The sequence below is a fragment of the Podarcis raffonei genome, chromosome 6, assembly GCF_027172205.1.
Source record: "Podarcis raffonei isolate rPodRaf1 chromosome 6, rPodRaf1.pri, whole genome shotgun sequence".
In the NCBI taxonomy this organism is placed as follows: Eukaryota; Metazoa; Chordata; class Lepidosauria; order Squamata; family Lacertidae; genus Podarcis; species Podarcis raffonei.
The window spans coordinates 46,215,137-46,225,949 of NC_070607.1; the positions used below are offsets into that span (position 1 = coordinate 46,215,137).

Consider the following 10,813-nt stretch of genomic DNA (forward strand, 5'->3'; position numbering starts at 1 on the left):
TACTACTACTGCTGCTGCTGCTGCTGCATCATCGCATATGTTAGTGTCTCCTAAATGCAAGCCACAAGACCCTATGTATATTATATATGCCTTCCTTTCTACACTGCTGGAGTGTGGCAGTTTCAGGCGATGAGATGTACAAGCATTTGTCACCAAAAGCTTAACAATTGCAGCCAAATACTTGGGAGGGGGATATAAAATGGCAAATAATTATGTATGTTGCAAGCTTTTCCATACTTACATGATTTGCATACAACAAGACAGATTTTGTGGTCTGTGGGCAGAGGATGAAAGTTATATGTAAAGAAGTGTAGAATTCTTGAATTGACAAATATTCCCATTGTGGAATTTATGGGAACCTATAAAGTGATGTTAGCTCATGTTTGGCATTGCTTCTGATGCAGTAGCAGAATGATGGCACAAGGCCCAAAGCTGCCACATTATATGTTTTGTACTATTATCAAAAATGCAATGAAACTAAAACAAAACTGTACTTCTTCAAAGATAAGACCATCATAGACTTGGAAGGAACAATATGGTTGTGTGAATCTAACCTCTTTCTCCCAAACAGAAACCGGAAGCATCCTTACTGAGTGCCTGTGCAAAGTTAGTGTGAGATGCAACATTGTACCAGGAGAATCCTGCTGGGAAAGTTCAGTCGGTAGAGCATGAGGCTCTTAATCTCAGGGTCTCAGGGTTCAAGCCCCATGTTGGGCAAAAGATTCCTGCATTGCAGGGGATTGGACTTGATGACCTTTGTGGCCCCTGTCGAATCTACAATTATATGATTCTAAGAACAAGGAGATCCTACTTGTTCTTCTCCACTCTGTAGCTCCCTGTGCTCTGGAAGATTCCTCCAACCCTCTAGAACAGATTTTGTAGGCACACAGAGGGCTGCAGTGGGGAGGTAAGGAGCGATAAGTTTGTGAGTGAAAGTCCATTGCTCAAACTAGTTGGTTTCCCAAAAATTCCAAAGAAAAAGATTTCACTGTAGCAGTTTATTCATTCTTCAGCTTCAGGCTCTCATTCACTTCCCCAGATCAGGTTTGTTTGCCCAGGACAGGTTTGCTGATGTCTGACTTGTGTGCTCAGAATAAAATAAGGAGGCAGATCCACAACTTTTGTGGCTCTTGATCTTCCTTCCCATGGAAGGCACAACATAAGACTTCAGCCACCTTTGCACTGCCAATATTTGCACCACCAATATTGCATACAGTGGTACCTCGGGATGCGAACGGGATCCGTTCCAGAGCCCTGTTCGTATCCTGAATAGAACATAAGATGTGACTGTGTGTCTGCGGGTCACGTTTCGCCACTTCCGCACATGCGCGTAATATCATTTTGACCATCTGCGCATGCGCGAGCAACAAAACCCAGAAGTAACGCGCTCCGTTACTTCTGGGTCGTCGTGGAGCGCAACCTGAAAATAGTTATCCTGAAGCGTATTTATCCCAAGGTATGACTGTATTGTTTACTATCTGTTGTGCCTAATAGTGGCATTGTGTGAATTAACTTCAACCCAGTTGTTTCATATCTTGATTTTTCTAGCACAGCCACAAATCACTTCTTGATAAGCTTGTTTTGCATCCCCAGAGCAAACATCAACGCACCCTCTAGAGGCTCCTCTGCAACAGCCACACCCGCTATCCATTTTTTTGACCCTGTGCCACCGTCATCATCTTCAGTGCCTCCTCAGTCCAGTGAAGAAGACAGTCTTCCTCCACATCTTCTACTGCCAGACAGCATCAGTCAGCTGGAAGAGTTTGGACGGCAGAAGAAGTGGCACAAGAAGCAGTATAAAAACCATCGCCAAAGACAATTCAATGACCTCTGGGTTCGGATAGAAGATGGGTGAGTCTACAAAGGCTTGCTCAGGGATTTCCAACATCTGAAGCACTTTTCTGACAGCATTTCCAGATGGTGCTTTTTCCTGCTGTAGTGCAGAAGTAGGGATTAAAGTTGATCAGACCTTTTAAGTGATTATGAGTGAAATCAGCGTACAGAGAAAACAAGCAATCAGGGGAAAGAGAAGGAGAAAGATAAGATTATGGGCTTTCAACTAAGAACAAATAGCATTATTCAGTTGCTCTGCAGAGATAACTGGTTTTGTGGACAAGCCCTATGTTATGAAAGATAATCTTTGACCTCTCTTCCCAATTTCTATTGACTGAGTTTTGCCCTCATGTTTCATCAGTTTCAGAGAGAACATTTTCCTTGGCATCCTTTCCTCCCCCACAGTGTGTGTGCTTTCTATATATGTGGAAGGCAAACCAAGTTGTACTTGAATGGAAAATAATAGTACCAAGAATGGCATTTATGTGGCATGCTGACAATGGATACTCAGTCCCGAAAGACAACAAAACACAAGCAACTATCAGCTTCTTTTAGATATGACAGCTCTTTCAGCCTCAATGTTAACAGTGTAAGAGAGAGAAAGCAAGGAGGAGAAACACTCCACCCCAATGGTGAAGGCAGTCAAGTGCAATAAAATGCACTAATTATAGCCATTGCTAGCAATCCTTATCAATTGTGCTGGAATTTCAGGCACTTGCCCTTTCCTTGTAGGCAATGTAGTGATGCAAAACAGAATGCTGTCAGTCACAATGACATTTAATTTCATTTAACTGCCCCTGAAATGAATAAATGCCCATTGTTTCAATTGCATTTCAACACAGTACCAAAATATAGTGCCTATCTTAATGAATGGAGAGGCTGCATTTCTTCAGAAGAGGCATAGGTGCTTTTGTTAATGTATATAGATTTAAATGTTGCTTAATATAATAAAACTCTCTTAAGTGGTATGCATGAGAACAGTAGAAATAAAGAATAAGAATCAGATTTATTATTATTTTTGGCCATCTAACCTTCCCCCACAGAGGTCTTGAGACACCTACAAGCTCCTTGTTTGGTAAACTAATATCTGATTTAAAAGGTTGGAAACGGCACAAAGGTAGAAAAGAAGGGAGCCAGTTATGCAAAAATGGAAGATGTTGTGTGAGTGGCATTGAAGCTGAGACATGCCAGTTTTATGTCAGGCAGCCAATCAGAGGCAAGGTGGTGGTGGTCAGGGGAGCCATTCAGCAGACCAAAACGTATCTCAGCTACATAAGTGTTCATTAAATAAAAGATGCATTCAAATTATGCCTAACTCTATTTTGGATACCTTATTTTGCTTTTGGGTGCTGTCATTTTAATTTTTTCTCATGACCAGGGGCCTCAAATGTTGGAAGTGGGCCAGGCTTCTCTGGACCTCTGGGAGAGTCTGATTATGCCACCTGAATGGTATCTGCTTTTGGAAGCCACCCTGAAACTTTGTCAACCTTGAGAATGCTCAGCCACAGTTCATAGGCTAACACTGACTTCAAAGGCTTTAGAAACTGTCTCCTCCTTCTGACAAGTTGATAGATGTAATATAGTCTTTCCCAACCTGGTGCCCTCCTGCTGCTTTGTACGGTTTTGGGCATGGCTGTCCCTTTTTCCCAATAATCTAACCAGGTGCCTCTTCACTTCAAAGCAGGTTGCTACATGTCTTGTATTTTCAAGCTTTTATAGGTCTTTTCCACCTATAGAAGTCTGAAAGAATGCCATATAAATTATCCTTCCCTAGAAGCAGCAGGAGAATGCTGTCCATGCTCAGAGCATTATCTGATATTGAGTTAATGTGAAAGAGACTGGGTTTTGTGACAGGATTTAGATGGGCATCTGCAAGCATCAGCAACCACCCTTTGTTGAATATGATAGGCTAAGGTAAAGGTAAAGGTACCCCTGCCCGTACAGGCCAGTCTTGACAGACTCTAGGGTTGTGCGCTCATCTCACTCTAGAGGCCAGGATCCAGCGCTGTCCGCAGACACTTCCGGGTCATGTGGCCAGCGTGACAAGCTGCATCTGGCGAACTGGCACCAGAGCAGCACACAGAACGCCATTTACCTTCCCGCTATAAAGCGGTACCTATTTATCTACTTGCACTTAAGGGTGCTTTCGAACTGCTAGGTGGGCAGGAGCTGGGACCGAACGACGGAAGCTCACCCCACCGCGGGGATTCGAACCGCCAACCATGCGATCGGCAAGTCCTAGGCACTGAGGTTTTACCCACAGCGCCACCCGCGTCCCTAGTATGATAGGCTATCAGGTTGCAATTTATCTCACAGCATGTATAAAAATAGCAGTCTCTGTTGTTTAAGAGTGTTGTGCTTGCTCTCACCTTAGAATTTATAACAGTCTTCGCTTTGTTTGAATGGCTCAGTTTTGGGTGACCATTGGTTTTATTCCAAATTAATATATCTGAAATAAACATCACACCTGGGTTTCGTTCTCACAATCATGAAGATGCCATTTGAAAAAGGGAGGAAGCCTAATACTTTTATCGCTCTTCAAGCAACCCAGTTGTGCGAGGGAAAGGGGCGTTGCCAAGTGCTCAAGGTAGCCAAGCTGCATTATGTAATCTTGTGAGGAGTCTCTAAATTACGTTCACATGTATTTCTTCTTCCGCATCTGGCAAGAAGCTCCAGGCATAAATCAGCTAATAGAGGAGGCTCACATCCACCTTTCCGCTGTATCAGCAGAGCCTTGCCCAAGCCCGCAAGTCTGCACCTGTGCAACTGGTCCAACATCTGCTCTTGACATCCCCAGCTTCCTGATAAATATGATAAATGCAGGCAAGACGTGCAAGTAAAATAACGGCACGGCATAACTCAACAGTGTCTGTGAGGAAAAAGTAAATCTCCCCACTCATTGTTTCTGCCAGCATCCCTTCCTTCCCTTGATGGCTTTAGTAGAGCTTTTTGGATTAGTTGTCTGGTCAGAGTGTGCAGGATATATTAATTGAACGCTCTGAACATGTGTTCTTTATGCATTTTCATATGATCAGCCAGCTAGGACAGGAAGCCATTTTTTATTTTATTTTTTAATCTCCCAGGGGTTCAAGTCCTGCTACTTAGGCTTTGCATTATTAAAGTAGAGGCAAGGAATTTAGCGCTCACGCCCATAGCGTGACGTTATATTCAGCCTGCATAGCAAATTTTCATGCTCCATTAATATTTCTCTTTTTACCGTTGTTAAGCCTATTTGACATCACACAGGAAAACGTGGAATAAGTAGGATTACTTTTTTCCATCTGAGTTTACAACAGAACATGAAAATAAGGTACTTGTGAGCAAGTTGTGGCTCGAGGCCCAGAGGCTTTCACTGAAGACCACATGGGTGCCCAAAACTGCCAACCACCAATTTTTGCTGCCTCACTGCTAATCTTGCATTCCTCCAAAACCACAAGCCATCCTTGCCATGTCAACTGCACTCCTCACACTCCACCGCAGTCCACTTGGCAAGCTGTGGGCAGTGTGATTGTAATGAGGACGGTGTGCAGGGAGGCGTCTTCCCCAGTCTGCTCTCCAGGGGCTTCTCTATAATGGTCCCCTCTTTAAGGATCTCATTGCCCAGGATTACCAGGCTGACTCATTTCTGAGTTTATGGAAGATGGTTATAATCTTTATATTGGTGTAGGCTAATTTATGCTTGATCAAATTCATTTATAGACCTCTACAGGATCTTTTTTAAAAATGTGTTTGAATGCGTATTCTAAATGGGGTTTTTTAATTGCATGGATGGGGAACACCTGGTCCTACCCCCCCCACCAGCCCCAGGCAGCATTCCTGTCCATAGACAAGCAAGAAGGAATCTGTAGTCTGGCAACATCTGGAGGGCCACAGGTTTTGTAATAAAACCCCTGTTTTATTATATAGACTTCCATTTTAATTGACTGTAAGTCACTATACGAACCCTGTGGGCTGGGAATACAGACTATAATTCTTAGAAATAAAAGCCATTGAATCTGTTGTCAAACCCACAGAGACTCCTCCACAGAAGAGGTGTTTGGCTCTGATCGTTGGGGTTGACAGACAGAAAGTAAGAGCTCCCATGAGTCCTTCCCATTGAACTTCTGTGTCAGGGCACAGGGCAGTCAGGAAACCCTTTTCGAGTTCTGAAGTCTGGTTGAGTTCATCTCTCATAAGCTCTCAGTTTCTGGGCTCCAAGTGCCAGGTTCAGCAGCCTTTTAAAGAGAGCCATTCCCTGCCAGGCTAAAGAGTGCTAGCACGTTCCTGAGGGTGCTTTGCCTACTGAACAGCTATAGCATGCAAGAAGCTAGGTTGTTACATAGCCTCTTCAGCTTCTAGAAGTGTTCGTGATCACATCATAGACAAATACCATTTATTTATCTCTTTTTAAAGTTTTAATTCTATCCTTCCTCTGGAGTTTAGGATGGTGCACAATATCCTTCCCCACCTTTTATCCTTAATACAACCTGAGGCTAATTTGCCCAAGGTCACTCAGTAAGCTTCTTGTGACGATTTGGAGCTCAGCTTCTATATCTTGATGCTAACTATTATATACCATGGTGAGCCACGAGGAAGATATGTGAGGCATTTCCACACTTCCTCTGCAGGTGACCTTTATATCTAGGGAGAGTTCTCTGTCTTACTTGGAGATGCTGGGGATCAAACCTGGAAACTTCTGCAGGCAAAACAGATACTCTACCACTGAGCTATGTCCTTCCCATGTGTTTGGTAGCAAGTCTCTTCTCTATGTGTCCAATTTACAAGGCCGCTATCTTTTTTAAACATTTAGTGTAGATTAAACAGACCAGGCAAACAATGACTACACAACCACCATCTCCTGTGAGCTGATGTACTGCTAATTTTGTGGGCCTGCAAAAGCACGAACTTTGCAAGCACTTGTAGTTTGCTGCCTGTTTACACTATGCTTGACCACATGTTCATTGAGCACCTCAAAGGAAGGGTAGCCTCTGCATATGATCCATGCACATGTTTATCAGTGGTGATGAAGAACTGTGGGTGGCAGATGAGCTCCAGGAGACCACTTGTTAGCAGATGTTCTGGTGGATCTTTTAATTTATAAATAGGAGCCACTCCATGTACATATTCCATATCCATAGCTTTCACTTGCCAGATGTTCCTTAAACTGGCTATCCTGCTCCACATTAAACCCCAAGAGAAAAACATCCACTTCAAGAAAGGCCAACAGGAATTAAATACAGGGTAGGAATCCTAATTTAAGAGAAAGTTTAATAATAATTTTAAAATTATCTAGGCTGTTATCTATAATGTATATGCGGTAAGTTTTGTACTGCCACTGAATTCCCTGTTGTGAGATTCTTTGTCAAACCCTTGAAAGTTTGTAGTACATGTAGATGAGTTTTTTATCCCCCCCCCCCCCGAAGTATTAATTCAGGCCTCAAGGTAGATTGTGACACAAAAAAAAGTTACAGTATTTAAGAAGCATAGACCCAAAAGGTTGTCAGGTTTCACCCTGCTAATGGACACTGCATGTTAGAGGGTATGTACTGCTGCTCCAAAGCATTTCTAATTCATGGATGAGAGCAGAGGCAAATTTAGGGCAGTGGAACCAGTTCTGCTGCACTGGGTGCTGAGCAAAGGGGGCACCACAGGGAAGACAGGAAATTGAGCAGAACAGAGGGTGAGAGGTAGGGGTGCAAATTTTGGCCCCTCACAGGGCACCACTGAAATTTGAAAAACCAAAGTCCACTCCTAATCGGAGGGGAAAGTGTCAGTATATGCTGTATCCTGGCTGTCAAATTGGACTTTAGCTGTGGCTAAAGAAGAAACCACAGATGTATAAAAAAATCCTCTTGCCCACTATTACTAGAAAAATTGTAGGAAAGGGATTGTACTCAGAACACTAAAGGTTGCAAGAGAACCTAGATGGCTAGCACTAATCAGTCAGAGCTCGTTTCCTTTTCAAGTTGGAGTTGGAGTAATCTATTGGGTATTTTAACCTTTATGTTGTTTGGCTAGTATTAAGGGCTTATCCACACTAGTCTTTTGCCACACTCTTTCCAGGTAATAGTCTCTGCTTGAATGCTCAGTGTCCAAGCATTTGGGGATTTTTTTTGCCCTGCAAAACCCCCACTCTTTGAAGCTGCATCAGAGCAAACATCAATTAGCATTTTCTGTGGCTTGATGTTTGCTCCAACTGAGCTCTAAAAGAGTGGGCTTTTGTGAGAAAGCTCCAGAGCAACAACAAAAAAAAGGTGCTCAGACATGGAGCTTTAAATCATGGACCATGCCTGGAAAGAGTGGAGGAAAGTTAGGAGTGGATAAGCCCTAAGACCATGGTGTCATATTGTTAGAAGGCAGCTTTTCATGTCTGAAAGATCAAGAAATGTCACCGCTTGTGTAAGCCCAGAAACAGCAAGCAGGCCTTTTTATGAGGCAGTGTTACCATCCATGCTTTGCGTCTATTATTGAATTCATTCTTCCTCGGTTGTCTGTGAAGGGCTGGCAAAATAAACGAGACACACAGAAAGGCTTGTCTCAGCCCAGGGACTTGGATGAAAAATGGGGTGGGTTCTTCAAGGGAGACTGTGTCGACTGTGGTGGTAAGTCATGGTATGGAATTATGAAGGGATGTTCCCAAAATATTACAAAAGCATCAAAGCATTTCTGAGGTGGTGGGGAGGAGGGCAAAAGGAAGAGTTAATGTTGTCATCTCCTGCCCGAGGACCACACAGACACTTCGTGAGAATCTGTGCCATTTTCCAGCTACATAACCTTGAACAGTTATAGCAATTCTAAAGTTAGGGTGGTGGGTGTTTTTTTCCTTCTCAGAGAATGATATATCGTTTCCTGACAGACTGGTTTTAATAAGGATGAAATTCTTGTTGTTGCCAAATCAGAAAGGACTCTCACATCTTTAAATCATTAGGTTGAGGATGGAGTAATCACTCCAAGGGCGTGCTTCAAAGGTTATTGGATTTTACAAGGCATTCTCCCCTCTGCAGTTGTCTAAGAATTAACCTAAGCACCACCTCTGATTATTCTCGGTGGACACCATCTTTCAAACACACAGTATTTCCCTGAGATGAACAACTAGGGGCAGCTGGAAATCTGCAGAACCAAAACATAGCATTGGGGTGGGGGTGGGGAGATGCTGGGGAGCTCTGTGTTGGTGGTGGTTACAGCATCCCACAGGTGACAGCATCCCACACACCTGTAGAGCCACCACCAAGATGGAGCTCCCTCAGCCTCCCACACCATTCCCATGCAGTAAACACAACACAGCCCGTATTTCCAGGGTAGGTACTGTGGATACTGCTGCAAGGGGTATCACCGACAGCTCGCCACCACCCAGGCAACAAATCAACCTATTTGCGTGCCTTCACAATTAAGAATACATGTTATTCCCTAAGTACCAATTGTGTTCAATAGTTTGTGTTGCTAGGCTATGTGCAATTTCAAAATATTGTGAGAATTCCTTTGAAGTTTGGCACATTGAAGATTTTGATGACTTTCATGTGATACAACACTGTTAATGAAATTCATGGTTATCTGTTAATATTACAGTGACCTCTTCCAAAGGAGAAACACGAATTAGTTGTTCTCCAGCCTTAAACAACAAGAACTACTACAAAAACAACATGGAGAATATTCTGATAGAATCGGCTCCACATCTGTTCAGGTCTTTTTTTAAAAAAAAAACACACACAACACGATGACTTTTGTTTTGGAAATAAATAGGAAGCACATGCAGAAAATTGTATGAACAAAACCCCAAATTCAAATCAGGTTCATTATATGGCATATTTACACAGAACCATGAATCACCATTACAATTTATCAGTCCCTTTTCCTTTCAATTACAAATTTATCCCTCAAGGAAAACTTGCTGCATGCTGACAAGTAATCCCCATGGTAAGCACACGTCCATCAGTTACGTGAAATAAGGCCACGGTTTCAATGTTCATCCAAGTGTATTTAGGTTTATTTATGCTCATTTCAATATATATGCCCAAACACCAGGTTTGGCAACAGGATTTTCTGAGTCTAGTCTATTGTTTATGGATTAGGTCCTTTGCCCCACTATTTGCATAGCAATTGAATATGTGTTTTGTCATATGGAAAATTGTACCTTTTCAGGACAATAGAGGGGGAGGAGATTTGGGCCTTTGGCACTGAATATCACCAGCAACATTTTTAAGACGCAATGACAGGTATGCATGGAATCCAATGTAACCTTGTAACATTGCCCTTCTGTGTTTTCTTCTAGGACAACCACCGTGCCTTCTCACATCAGGATAACCAACAGCTACATCTCAGTCAACCCTTCTGTTTGGTTTTCAAAGCCTCTGGACCAGCAGCCCCAGCCAGACCTTGCATTCCGTCGTCATCTCAAAAGCTCAGCCATAGGCAGCAACATGGCATCACTCTTAACTCTTTCTGTCTGTGTAGCAACGACATCTCTGCTGTTGAATCTGCTCAATCCTTCCTGACAAAACAAGGATTTGTAAGTGCAATATCCAGAAAAGAGGAGAAGGGTTGTGTATGTTCTCAATGAACTATTTCACCTGGGCCTCCGGAGCAAATGAATGGAAGAAGCACCTCTAACTGGTATACGTCTCTCTTGCCCAGATATGATTTTGAAACTCTAAAGCTTTATTTTGTACACTGACTTAACATCTTCTTTTTGTAGAAGGATCTTTATTTCCCATGCTGCTATGGGGTTTTGTAAAATATATGTGTTCATATATATAAAAGAAGAAGAAAAATAGTGTATTTATTCAATTGGTAAATTTATTTTTTGTTGCTGCAAAAATGTTAACAAACTTGTTAACCCCAAAGTGAAAAAATATATAAATTAAAAATTTCTATATTCCTTTTCAATCAGCAATAATAATAGTTGAATTCATATTCTGGTAAGATAGCACAATATTGTGGACTTTCCAATACAAATTCTTCTCCCGAATCACTTTTTCTGGGGCTTCTTAAATCAGCTTTCCAT

The 10,813-nt window shown here is 42.5% G+C and overlaps 1 protein-coding gene across 1 annotated transcript in view; it reads left to right on the forward strand.

The window, feature by feature from the left end:
* TRABD2B (TraB domain containing 2B) overlaps positions 1 to 10,582 on the forward strand; it is a 239,441-nt gene extending 228,859 nt beyond the window's left edge. The window contains exons 6-7 of the mRNA XM_053392504.1: positions 1,594 to 1,851; positions 10,082 to 10,582. Coding sequence (XP_053248479.1) covers positions 1,594 to 1,851; positions 10,082 to 10,304 — 481 coding nt within the window. The 3' untranslated portion in view covers positions 10,305 to 10,582. The remainder of the gene's footprint in view (positions 1 to 1,593; positions 1,852 to 10,081) is intronic.
* Positions 10,583 to 10,813: the final 231 nt, after the last annotated feature.